The sequence below is a fragment of the Haliotis cracherodii genome, unplaced genomic scaffold (assembly GCF_022045235.1).
Source record: "Haliotis cracherodii isolate W230 unplaced genomic scaffold, xgHalCrac1.p SCAF_10, whole genome shotgun sequence".
NCBI lineage: Eukaryota > Metazoa > Mollusca > Gastropoda > Lepetellida > Haliotidae > Haliotis > Haliotis cracherodii.
In genome coordinates this window covers 15,718,299-15,732,849 of record NW_027266265.1, presented here as the reverse complement: position 1 = coordinate 15,732,849, position 14,551 = coordinate 15,718,299, and the positions used below count along the sequence as shown (strand labels likewise).

Below are 14,551 nucleotides of genomic sequence, written 5' to 3'. Positions count from 1 at the left end.
TGAAGCGAGAGATAGACGGTCACTCGTGCAGGCCGTAGCTGTTTTTCGGTATACCTCTTGTTAACCTTTTCGAGGTTGCATGATTAGAAAACACATTTCGACTGTCTCTGATTGGTTTGATGAAAGGTCGCGCTGTCGTGATGGGATGTCCTCAGATCTTTGCATAGCGGTTGCGAGAACTAAGATCTGATTTCGATCACATGTTGAATACAGAAAATTTTCTGGTATTTCCAATTCCACTATGACCTCAACATCCTTAATGAAAGTGCCCCTGCAAACCACTTTTCGCTACGACTCCTGTACTTTGATCAGCTTCCCTTAGAAAAAGTGATAGTGTGACCTATCGTTTGTTCCTGAACAGTTGCATCGCAGTACGCAACCTCGAATATGTTCAAAATCTCAAAACAAACATTGACAGGAGTTACATAACATTCTGTTTTATTGTCCCTTTGTTATAGCAGTTTTTCGGTCGAAAAAGTTTACATAACTTGCGTATATAAAGAATATATCAGAACTGAATGTGGTCAGAAGTGTAGTCCAGAACCTATTATGTAAATATATGTACCTGTAAAAGCGCCATCGATATACAGCTATAGCAGGGCAACCTGTAGATTATCATGTCTGGACCAAGTGAACCACACCTGTATAAATGTCACTTTTCAATGAAATCAGTGGGTTCTTTTGCTCGCATCAAGAGAAATTATATGGCCGCTTGATACAACTTCAGGAAGGTAAGCCACGCCTTTTGGAATGTTACTTGTCAATATTTTATGGCCGCTTAGCACAACTTAAGCAAGGTATACCACAACCGTGTGACCCTCAGCGTGCCGTATCTTAGTCATTCCCTCCCAAGGGTGAAGACCTTTATACCACCTGACAAAACATATACACGACCAAGCCCATCTTCACAAATCCCGCATGGATACATTAAATCGGTCAGAATGTCTCCAACAAACTTTCCTGACTCAGTCAGATGGAAGACTCTGTTTAGAGAGAAGTCTGTAACCAGGATGTCACCTGTGCTGGTACTTGTGGGACGAAGTGGAGCATCGAATTCAGGAGTATTGAGTGCGTTTTGTGCTCTGACTTGAGGTTCGTAGGTGAACAACTTTTTCCATTTAGGTTCAGACACACGAGACGCTTTGAGTCCCCGTCAGACACCAGGATGTTTCCTGTCGTCGTGGTACAGAGGACATTTGGATAATCTATGATTGCTTTGCAGCCTGGACTCAATCCGATTGTCCGCCGCAAAGTTCCGTCCATATTTAGGATATCAACACAGGGAGGTTCCTGGGAACTTGCTGCTAGAGACGATGGTGGCAGAAATGTAATGCCCACATAGGACTTGCTTGTTTCGATGGCTGGCAGCTTTTCCAGCTCCGGTTTGACATTTACCATTAAAATCTGTTTCAATATCGGCAAAGTGTCTTGGCCGATGCTTTGCAGCAGCTGCAATTCCAGGTGCGGTCTGACGCCTACGATTGGTATCTGCTTCCTATTATGCAAAGTGACAGCCACCTGATTGTTTGGCAACTTAGCCAAACCACACGGATAGCTGCCCAGACTTAGCTTACTGTGGTGTGGGGTACCGTCCTTTTTGTAGAAGGACTTCACGCACTTGTTTTCCAGGTCTACGACTATAACTGTGTCTGTACCGCCCACCGTCATCACTGTCATGCACACGGGCCGTACTATCTCTGCATCTCCTCCTACTCTGATAGGTGTTATGTCTAACTCAGGAGTAGCATTCAGTGATAGTTTCGCCATCTGAAGAATTGAATAAGATGTTGGCATCTTCAAGTTCGCTGTTTAAAGTGATATGTGAATATAAATGTTAGTAGAGGAAAATCTATGAGATGGTGAAAGAGCAATAATTCCTCTCCGTTATAAAAAATGAGCAAGAACAATGCCAGATAACTGGAGGAGCAATCGACATATTTTCGAACAATGTAGCAGCATTCCATTCTAATGTCAGAGCTTTCCCTTTTCAAAACACTAGCCTGGTTTAGTTTACCCTATTTGATATAAATTCACACACAAGCTCCTACAGCCTAAGTGACTTGTTTGTCGAATGTTTTGAAAGTTTGTTTTTAATAACTTCCGTGTCAACACAGGCTATTATCCATTGGAATGCGAAACCAGCGGTTTTATTATAGCTCGGGCTTCCATGGCATTGCTCCACCGCTTGAACGTGTTGATCAACAGTTATTGTTTACGCATATTTGGCTAAACCGTTAACCCCATTTTTACCTCACACAATATTTATACGCAAACTCTACCACGGAGGGAAAGTCCTGATGACGTCATATCGACAATCATTATAATCCTCACAGGTTGAGGCGATGCAGAGGACCCAAATAAGAAGCCGAAAATATTCATCGTACAACAGAGACTGTCATCGTATACACTTAATATAGTCTAACAACAAGCTCTATGTAAGCGTTTCTTATCAAACACCACGTTTTGAAATGAGAAGACACTGAATTTTCATGTCCAATGAGTAAATAATAAATTTCAATTTTAAAATCTGTTCTGTATATAGAGTTCTCACGAAAGAAAGAGAAAGATAATCACAATCACAATCTGAGATTTGAACCTCTCAAATGTGGTTGTATCAAATAAGTATTGGCGGCACGTGGTCGTGTGCACAGCCCAAAGGTCACAAATCAGGCGAAGTAATCGTATTCCTACAGCTCAGTTCCTGAGAGTTTCTAGGGATTCGTTCCGGCTCTAAGCTGAAGCACGTTTAACATGTGGCGTTTCCTTGGGCAAGTGACTTTGTTCGAAATTTGCCTCACCCAGCAGTGAATGGGTACCCGGTAGGATGGTTTCGGAATTTTAACTGGAATTTTAACCACTCACCTCAAAGTTACCTCGCCGAAGTTTGCAATGTCGAGCAGTTCTCTCGGTGATCTCAAAGTAGCCAGATCTAGTTGAGAAAGAAACAGCTTTATTAATATCATAACTTGAATTTTGTGGTTGTGTATTTGTAGTTTTAATATTCCACAATAAACACTTGTTCTCGGTCTACGTTTGAATGACGATCACCTGCGAGATAATGGCAACAGTAACGCACACCATAACCCCAAAAATAGGCGCATCACATATCATTATTTAACTGTTTGTCAGCCTTTTCATTACCAATGTTACGCTTGCGAGGACGGCACAACAACCATACACATAGGGGGTTGCGAGAGTCGAGGGGTAAAGGAGGTGGGTGGTTGTGGTGGTGGGGGTACGTGTGGGTGTGGTCAGTTTCAGTGATATAGGCGTAGACTGGTTCCCTGCCCTAGTTACAACCCCATGCGTGTAAGCGAGTAGGCTGACATTGCTCATTTCCATAACAAAAGTAGACTGACTCATCATATCCATCTTCCTGGTTTAGCTACCCAGTTCAATGTATAACCTCGGCCATCGGGACTCGTGACAGCCCCAATAATACCATAAACAACACATATCACATGTTGCTACAAGTGCATGGATCTACGAATACATGTCAATATTTTTAACACGTCCATCAAATATATATAGATCTATTTCACATTTCCGTTGAACCAGTAAGTGCGGGTTTGTATGGTGTTATGTATGAACATAAACATTGAAGGGGAACAACATGACGAAAGTCCACGTCACAGTTACAGGTTTTCTACCCCTAGATGCGAATTTCAACTGGTATTCTGAGTCAAATACATGTCCACATGCATACAACGTAAAACTCGAAATGTACAGGAATACTGTGTGAGACTGTTTTTTGTTAATTGATGGGAGAGTGGTCATAACACCTACCTGTGCAATCGTGTTCGGTTGAGTAAAGGGACGTAATGTCGCGACAAACCGCTACTAATATTACCTCCCTTGAAATAACGAAAAATCGATTTCGAATCTCCAGTTGTTCGTCTCAGAAGTGCTTGTCCCTGACCTAATATTTGCTGATATTCCAGTTTAATTGCGTTTAGTAACAGCTTATATCAACAGCTATATCAATGCATGATGTATTGGTATTTCGAAATATTACGGAGGTTTTACATTGACGGTTGATATGATTTCATATCTCCATAACGAGATACTAATTCTGATGAAGGACCCCCAAGATGGGGACGGACATGCTGATGTTGTAATTACTTCTTTTTTATCAATTTGATTGACACTCATGATGTCAATCACTGGTTTGTCTGGTCCAGACTAGTTCATTTACCGACCGCAGTCATAAAGCTAGAATATTGATGAGTGCGGCGTTAACCAATATACAACAGACAACGATAGTGTAGGGCCGCCGTAGTACAGCTAGAATATTGCTGAGGATGGCGATAGTGTAGTTTTCTGTTCAGTTGTAGCTTTGATTTTGTTGGGTTTCCGTTGTTTTCATGTGTGAGAAACATAAAGAAGACCTTGATATCTTCCAGACTTCACCATCTCAAGATGTAGATAGACGGTCACCAACACGGTGTCCATGCCAGCGGTTTCTTGTGGTTGGATTGACCATACTGATGATGATTCTGTTGTCAGGGTTGACGGCCACCACAACTGTACTTATCACCAACAATGAGAGTAAGTCACTGAAAACACACACACACACACACACACACACACACGCACACACACCACACACCACACACACACACACACACACACACACACACACACACACACACACACACACACACACACACACACACACACACTCGTTCACTTGTGTTGGCATTATCACGCAGCCTAACATCAGGTTGTATAGGGACCAACGTGATCAAGGGATCGGGGAATTTAGGAAAGCAAATATTTAATTGTTGGCAATGAAAGATCAGTTTTCACTAGGTCCAGCTCAAGCAAACCTTGTGACAATTTTTGCACCCATTGACAAGTAGTCTTGCTTATATATGAGATCTGCCTTCTCTAGAATCTATTGGAGGAACAGCTGCACTTGCATCAACAACAATCGGATCGACTAAAGAGACTACAACCACTACACCCACTACAGAAAATACAACTACAACCTATACCACAGGTACAGCGACTCCGAACATCACAAAAAAGTATCCGACGACCACTACAACATCACTTCCGGCTACGTCATCTTCATCGACGACTACGACATCGCCGCCTACCACGACTGCACTATTATCTACTTCTACTAACCGTCCTCCTACAGTGACTACTAGTACCTCGACGGTAACAACCACACCAAAAACAACTAAAACGACCACAACTACACCCGGTAAGTTTATAATTAATAACATGCTTTGTGGCATCATGCGGGTTAAGACAGATAGTGAGTGTGAGTGAGTGAGTTGAGTTTAATGCCGCTTTGAACAGTATTTCAATTTTATCACAGCGAGTCAGCTAAGTGTGGAGTATCATTCACTGCATGTGATGCAGGACTCAGATATTTACCTATGCTGGATGGCAAACCAAGGATCATAATCAGGATATGTATTCGATAGGTATGTGTTTGTTAGGTATCAGCAGATCCTGGTACTTCAACCTAACTCTGCGCATCTGATTATAGCATATTTTCTTTTATATAAGAATATATTATTGTGGCAAAGTTTGCTGTTACATACTATGGGCTACTACTAAGGGCAAGTGACTTCGTTCGAACTGTGTCTCTGTTTACCCAGCAGTGAATGGGTACCCGGTAACATGAGTGGCAACGTGGCTGTTAACCGTCCAACCCCTCTCTTTACAGGCAGCTTCCGTCTTATACCCCCCGGGGAGCTGAGAATGATTGTTGAGTGTCACACTGATCCACTGACCGGGTGTATTCTTCTTCTTCTTATAAAACAATTGGAGCGCCACAATGATTGTACGTCCAGGTTGAGGTATGGGACTATAAGAGTACTATATTCGTACATGCAGTTGAAGCTACCCCTACCTCCTCAGATGTGCTTTAGGTTATCCGGTGAAGCCACAGAACACAGAAACTACACTTTTTTGATCAATGACACGTATGTTGTTACAGCAATGTGTATCTGCTGTTTGGGAAGGAATAATACACGCGGTGATCACCAAAGCATTGTTGAATATCAGAAAATTATGCATTACAATTGAAGGACTTTTACTAATATTTTTATCCGTCACTGCATGATGTGCTTGTATGAAATGATGGCTGGTAGATGTTCTTCTATTCGCAGTTGAGAAATAATGTACGGACAAGATTTGCCTCTCATTTATTGTGATGTGAACGGAGTGAGTGAGTGAGTTGTGTTTAACAGAGCCGCTTTAACAGTATTACAGTTATATGACGACGTGCCAGGTTTATCTGGGAGGAAAGCCCGAAGTGATGCAGGTCTCAGACGTTTACCACTTCGGTGAAACGCACGAGCACGGGTATGGTGCTGACAAACCTAGAAACATAATCCGGGCGAACCGGGATTCGAACACACAATCATAGGTTTCTGGCGTTCCCAAGGGACGCAATTCTGCTGATGTGAAAGGAAACAATAACATGTACCAATCGAATTGTGAGAATTATTGATATTTTACCCTGAAAGCATTAACATTGTATTTTCCCGACCGCTTTTCATGATTTATGTCTATGAATTACATATATCTGTGTTCACATTCAAATAAACTGTCAAACAGTCATAACACTGGTATTACTTCGCACCACTATGCCGGTAATAAAACATCAGATTGCGAACTGGGTGTTATATTGACCAACCAACATTGCCATTCTATTATACCAGAATTACCAATTTTGCTTTAGATAATGGCATTCAATTCATACTACACTCACAACGAGAATACTTATTTTACATCAACCTATCCAGTATTATTAGGTAAAATATTAAAGACACATGTAGTCATACATTTGCATTATTTTTCTGGTTACATAGTTCGTTTAATATTCTGATCTAAGTTCATACACTCATGTACTATGTGCCTACCAATAGAAAGCTGGTATGTTTTCTTCATGTGTTTGAAGTTTTTCATAATAACTATGACTTATTCTCTTACAATTACTTACACATAACATGCGATTGTGTCAGTGTTTATGTTTAGTCAACCTTGTGTTTTATGAAGAAAAGTATGTTTTGTGCAGTAAAGTATGTAATAAAGTATGTGGTGTCTGCAATAAAATTTGTTTTTAATATTTTAATTTAAATATTATTTTTTCATTCTTTCTTGTATATGCAAGTATGTGTGTGTCTTTGAATCACTTCATTGAAGGTTGTTCCTTGAGATGGTATTGTGATTCCAATATGTCCACTTTCTCATGTGCTATTACGACTGTATCTAATTGAAGAACCCCTTATGTGAAAAATAATGCAATAAACGTCTCGAATAGTCTATTTCTCTATCATACTGAGATCCAAGGTAAGATCAGTGTTGTTGTGTGAATGTCACGTTACACCACATATGATTGTCAGTTCAGTCATTTAGGGTCGCGACAAAGTGTCTTTATAAACAGTTTAGGTGTAACCCTTTCTTAGTTAGGTAATTGTGCATAGTATATAGGTACTATCTACACTATAGGGTTTGTCAACTAGAACTTGTAAAGTGATTTAAGCCATTAAAGATATATATCTCAAACCTACTCATTTCTAAACGAGACTACCCACGTTTTCGCTGTGAAGGAAACACCGACAAGGCGTGATGACACAAAGGTCTTCTACCACAGAACATGAAGATAACGTAAATGGCACTGATGCAATTTCTGAAATCAGTCCTTGTTCACGGACCTGTGTTAGTAAAATAGTTAAATACCTGATTATACAATTTAGTCACTGGACATGAATTAAATGGTTTTTGCTTCTGAATAATATAACTGTTTTACAGTAGTGCAAGACAAACATGGTACACTTATAAAAAAATAAATAACGTTTCTTGGTACTCATTTCTAACATTCCCCATGTAGATTTTAATAATGACAAGGAGTATTGTGGATATCAACTTCTTTATCATAAATACGCAAAGTTTCAGGGCGACTTCTTGCCCTTCACAATCAAATGACAGGGTAGGGGAAAACGACACAATTACATACAATTAAAGCCATTTGTGACGAGATTAAAGTTGCGATACAGACAGACAGACAATTTTTCAATAAAAGGCCACTGGTCCAAAATACATACATATGCAGGAATACATAAAGACTGCGAAAAATGACATATTTATAAACTGGGAAAATTTACATTATTTACATTTTTTTAATAATTTTTTTATATTTTGTTATACTTATTCGTAGTGGATTATTTACTATTTACCCTAAGTTGATAGCTTTGGTAAGAAAAATACATATTTTATATAAGGTATAATATGCATCTGAGGAAATAATAGAGATAAAGTTATGCTGAAGGTTAGAGGTAATATATTTATCTAAAAGTGCATTACGAAGGGAGCTGTAGGATTCACACATTAATAATACATGATATTCATTTTCAATAAAGTACTTATTTTTAGATAGACAGAGAGGGCAGAGGCTTTCTTCATATGGTGTGGCATGGTATCTTCTAGTGTTTACTGCTATTGGAAAGTTACTGCATCTGAAGCGTAATAAAATCCTTTTTAAGTGAGATGGAAGTGGTGAATTTAAGTAATATTCAACATTTAGTAGCGATTTAAAATGTTTATAGGAATAAGAGTCAGATAAACTGTTCACATTTACACTCCAGGTTTGCTGCAAGTTGTCAAATAGTCTCTGTTTAAACATGGAAATAAAAACATTTTTATCCCCAACTTCTTGTGCTATTCATGCATATCCAAATCCAAATCTGAATAAAATAGTTTTAATGTGTGGTGCGACCTGAATCATCCAGAACAGCTAGCATCTTGTAACACTGATATATGGTAGTCTCTAAGGGCTCAGTTGTATCAGCCTGCACCAGTACTTCACAGCTCTTGTCATATATGTAAGCTGTAAAGGAGCTCTATCAACACTCACCAAGCACCATCACAATACATGTATTTCTTGACACTTTAAGAACTGATTTGCACACCTTAACTTGAATATCCTCAATGATTTTGCTGTAATTAACACCCCAGATTTCAGAGCCATAGCACAGGATAGGAGTTACAATACTATAAATAATTTAAAATAAATATTTGCATGGAATATCACCAAGTTTCTTCTGATATCTATTTATGGCAAACACAGATTTGGAACTCTGAGCAGCTAAACATGTTTGAGCCTGGGTCCACACAAGTTTGGGGGTGAACATAATTCCTAAATATCTGTAAAAAACATCAATGCTTTCACCATTATATGACCACTTTTCATAACTTCTTAGGGGACCACCATTTCTAAATACCATTACTTTTGTCTTCTTCAGATTGAATTTCATACCAGTTTGTAAACTGAATAAGCATCAAACTTCTTTTGTAGCTGAACTGCTGAATATGATACAGATGAAACATCATGAGCAAACATTATGGCAGAAACATTGTTAAAATCTTGTGATATAAAACCTTCTCCGCAGTCTTCAAGTTGAATACAAAGCTTATTTATGAATATTATAAATAGTTGTGGACTCAAAATACAGCCCTGCCGGGTGCCAATATTAAGTTCAAAATTATCAGTTAGTCCAGTTGAAGCCCTTACACAAGCAAACAGACTTGAATACATTGATGAAATTATGTTGAACAGTTTACCCTTGATCCCAACATCATGTAGGCTTTTCAGTAGATTATCATGTCTTATAGTGTCAAATGCCTTTGAAAAGTCAACAAAGAGGCAGTAAAATCTCCCCTTTCTTCTCCCTGCATATTTTGTAGTCATTGCCTGCAGACTAAAAATGTTGTCAATTGTTGAATAATTGGACCTGCACGAGAGTTGCCTCCCTTTCAGTAGGCGTTTCCCTTCTTCCGGGTCCAAACAAATCCACCCATATGCGATTGTTTCTTGGCAATCTTGTGTCATATTGTTGATCATGGGTAATGTTATTTATTGATTTCGTGTTTCTGAACACCTCACCTTGGACTATCAACTTGTTGAGTCGCATTTTAGGTTGTTTTCCAGATTCTTCAGCTTGGGCGAACCAGGGTAAGAGGGCTCGTCGATCCTCGCGCACTGACTGTGGAAAATCCTCCGTTACTCGTGTCCTAGATCCCCGCTCCAGTGATTCCCGAGCTTGTTTGAATATCAAGCCCTTATCCTTGGTTAGGAGAAATTTGGCAATAATGAATGAGCTTTGTCTTGTCGTTCGTTCACATGTGCCCACATTTTACGTGCAAACATTTGGATTTTCCAGTTGTCCGAAGGGTGTGTTCGTGTGACAGTATATCACCTCTGTGATATACACGACATGTCTGGGTCATGGTGCATGGAACCTACACGAGAAATATACGTATGAAACATTTAACTTAGATATCTATAAAATTCAAGGGAAAATGATTATTTAAGTCGACAATTTTATCAGATATACATTGCGAACATTTTTGCAACTGAAAGTATCACCTAGAAAACTATCTTGGCCACTGATCATTGTTGGATCAGTGGGCTTAGGTGCTGCAATAAAAGTTGCATAGTAGTGCAGAGATCTGTTGTTCCTGGTTTTAAATCCGTGTTTCGTCTACATAATGACCCTTGGTCTATCAGCACTATACCTATTCTCACCGGCTTAACAAAATGGTAAACATCTAGCTATAGATCCTGCGTCCCTAGCCGTAATATAACCGAAAAATTGTTCCAAAAGAAAAGAACACAACTCACTGACTCATCAAATGTTGAAAACAGAAAAGTCTCCTCATACACCTATTAGGATTTTTCTTAAATACTGGTATATTAAGATTCCGATAAGGCGTCAATATCTTCAAAGGAAGAAATCCCATGTGCCACTTCTTGTTTGGACCCCTGCTCTTCACAGCTTGACAATTCTTTCTGAGAAAACATGACGGAGTGACGTATCGGATATCACCCTCAGTCTTTCTTCGGAAATGATTATTCATACAGCTGTGACCTCTTCAACAAGGAATATACTGTACTTCTACCGTTTTCTACACAGTTATTGGGTCACAAAGGTGAGGACCTTTATACCCCTGGATAACACATATACTTTACCACGCCCATCTTTACAAATCCCCTGTGGACACTTTAAATCAGTCAGTATGTTTCCAGCAAACCGTCCTGACTCCGTCAGATGGATGACTCTGTGTAGATGGTGATCTGAAACCAGGATGTCACCTGTGCTGGTACTTGTGATACCACGTGGAGACTTCAGTGCTGTGTCTCCTATAGGTCTGTAGGTGAACACCACATCTCCCTCGGGGGTCAGACACACGACACACTTGGTTGCACAGTCAGACACTAGAATGTTTCCTGTCCTCGTGGTACAAAGGTAGTTGGGATGCTGTAGTATGTTTTTACCATTATGGAGTGGACCGATTGACCTCAGGGCGTTTCCTGTCATATCCAGGATGTCAACACAGGGAGGAGACTGGGAACTTGCTGCTAGTGTCGATGATGTCAGAGATGTGATACCCACGTACGTTTTGCTGGTTTTGATGGTTGACAGCAGTTCCAAGTCCGGGTTGACTCCTACTGTTATAATACGGTTTATATGTGGCATTGTGACAGCCACCTGATTGTGTGTCAACTTTGTCAGACCCCACGGATGATTGTTCAGTTTTAGTCTACTGTGACAAGGTTGATTGTTCCTGGTGTAGAAGGACTTCACACATTTATTCTCCCTGTCTGTTATTACAACTGTATCTGTTCCATTCACAACCATCACTTTCACATCATAAGAGTCTTTTGTTTTCACGTCACCCGCTACTCTGGTGCTGATGGTGTCACGTAACGCAGGCGTAGCCTCCAAGTCCAGCACATCCTCATATAAAACGTCAATCTCCCCCAACTGTAGATTGTCTATTGCTTGACTTAGTACGCTGCTGTTCTGTCTAAATGAGATCATTTCTATCCTTCTCTTCTCCTTCAGGTCTGCGTCTCCGACAGCATCCACATCACCTGCTTCACATCCCTGATACATCTCATATACATCCATGTCATACTCAGATTGGAGAGCCTGGTCCATCAGCTCAGTCTGTTGTTGGTACATCTGTACTGACATCTTACCTAACTTTATATCTGCTTTTAGTTGCCCAATGTGTTTGTCTGACATCTCTTTCAGCTCAGCCAGGAGTTTCCTTTCCTGGTGTTTAATCTTGGCAATTAATGTTTTGCCTGCTGACTGAACGTCGGATTCCAATTGTTTATGTCGAGCTGTTTCTTCATTTATTTTTGATTGCTGTTTTTCAACATGTGTTTTCGCTTCATCTTGTTTCAGTGATAACTCTCCCCTGGCCTTCGCTATGACACTTTTCATCGTCTGTATCTCCGACTCTATGGTGACGACCTGGTCACACTTCCTGTGGTAGATAGTGCAGCATGTGTGGCAAACTGCTTTCTTGCAATCTTTACATAGAAACTTTATATGTTCGTTCTTGTGTTCTTTACACATGATCTTTCGCTTTGTCTTAACCTTCGCCTCTCTAAAAAGATCAGTGACGTCGTGATGACGTGTTGCTGGGATACGGTTGTGCACTCTTGCACATTTCTGGCAGAAGGCGTCATCACAGACGGAGCACCAAACATCAGCTGGAGTTGTCTCCCCGTCGTCTTTACAGTAACTGCAGGACACTGTATCTGAAAACCATATATCTCGTATTATAACTTTTGTTTGAAAAATGTTTACTTGAGTGCTCCTGGCTGAATGAACTGGCGTTCAAATAAACTGTAAACACATGTGAAACAGGAAACCGTTGATATCATCAAGGATTGAACAACAAACGCCTTTATATGCGTATTTATAATTAGAAAGAACGAAAAAATAATATATGCAGCATTGACTCAAACAGGAGAAGCTCCTGGGTCCAAATGCGCGCTTTTTTTCACATCACGAACACTCGAGATAAAAAAGCCATTTGATAAAGTGGATTCTATATCATTAGCATCAACTGAGAATACTACATTGTAAAACAAAGTATAAACTGCAACGCATTGATAAGGGACATTTCACACCAGAAAGCCTAATTGTGGAGGTTTGATACTTTTAGTTTTGCTAAATATATAAACTATTCGGCATTCGACAGGCAGACTGATGTTCGTAATTTTGTCAGAAACATTCTGATGGGTTGTCTTTGAATGACATGATGCCATCTTCTGTCTATTTTCATTGCTGTACTTCAAGGTAAGGTTCTTTCTTGTCACAGACAAAAAATCGGCAAAACCTTTCCACAGTACAATTTCTGAATCCGACTGAATCATAAGCCTGTATTTATGAATCAGTATCAGATAGGGATGATACCAAGTAACAATAACGATTTGCACACTATTGACAATAAACGCTGTTGGTTATTTCCGAGAGAGGAAGTACTCTTCAACACCCAGAAGTCTGAAAACTCATTATGTTTTTACCTCAATGTAATTATATGACTGATTACTACTTCATGTATAATGTATTAAAAACAAAAAGTAACATGTGAAGAAACATGCATCGGCGAAGGATTTAGACCCATCATCACTTTATCACACTTTATCTACATCATCACTTTGTGACGCCCCATCTCCTATCATCATTTTATCACACTCCACCTCCTATCACCACTTTGTATACCTTTAGATCCTGGACCAAACGAGTCCAAGAGTCCCTGGATGACAAAGCTTGGCTTGACGTCATCCGCCCACTCCTCCACTGGTCTCTCAGGGTCAGTCACTTTCGTCAACTTGCTGCAGAATGGACACAGGAGAGACTTGGCACTGATGGCTTCTGGTCTGGTTTTGGTATAGTTGACGACACATTTCCGACAGAAGGTGTGATTGCAGTCAAGTGTACAAGGATTGTCAAACACCTCGGTACATATGACACAGGAGAGAAAATGCTTTCTTAGCGTCTGGGAAGTAGCCATCTGAAACACTGAAAAGGAGATACGTTCAAAACATCATTTCAAAAACATACACGAACGCACACACTCCTGTATTTGTTGTATCCTTGTGTTATCTCAAAGTGGGGTAAGTAAGATTTTACCCAATAAAGTGACAGCTGTGCAATTCAACAAATGATATTGAATTATAAAATGAAATAGATAAAACTTCACATACTCTACGATAGATCCTAAATGCCAGAGAATAAACAGTCTCGATTATCTGCCGATACAGATTCCATGGGGCATAAAAGGCAATATAGCGGTTGATGTTATATGACTGAGTCACTGAAAATCAGTGTTGCCAAGGGTAGGCATGCCTTACAGGTGGCACTCGCCACTCACACAATTTGCATGAAAAGATGAGCATTTGTTTGTTGCCTGACGCCACACAGCAGTCCTCCATTACGGAAATCATCTCAGTTGGTTCATTGTTACAGAAATTCCAGCCTTGTTGAAATAATCAGCTGAGTATCATATGAGCCACGTTTCCAGGGCGAATATGGGATTTGCAAGTGCAATCGTGTTACAGTTCAGCAAAGGGACGTAATGTCGCGACAAAGCGCTACTAATATTACCTCCCTCGAAATAACGGTTTCCAATCCCATGTTGTTCGTCTCAGAAGTGCTTGTCCCTTCCCTTATATTTGCTGATATTCCAGTTTAATTGCGTTTAGGAAAATGAGGTAATAGATTCA

The 14,551-nt window shown here is 40.0% G+C and overlaps 1 protein-coding gene and 1 pseudogene across 1 annotated transcript in view; both read right to left on the bottom strand.

Annotated features, from left to right (window-relative positions):
• LOC139454111 (uncharacterized) overlaps positions 1-14,551 on the bottom strand; it is a 32,184-nt gene that overhangs the window by 10,008 nt on the left and 7,625 nt on the right. Inside the window, exons 3-6 of the mRNA XM_071235628.1 lie at positions 13,548-13,847; positions 11,026-12,577; positions 6,208-6,214; positions 1,474-1,491 (exon numbers count right to left, since the gene is read on the bottom strand). Of these exons, the coding sequence (XP_071091729.1) occupies positions 1,474-1,491; positions 6,208-6,214; positions 11,026-12,577; positions 13,548-13,839 (1,869 nt within the window). The 5' untranslated portion in view covers positions 13,840-13,847. The remainder of the gene's footprint in view (positions 1-1,473; positions 1,492-6,207; positions 6,215-11,025; positions 12,578-13,547; positions 13,848-14,551) is intronic.
• Positions 442-3,797, bottom strand: LOC139454115 (uncharacterized; annotated as a pseudogene).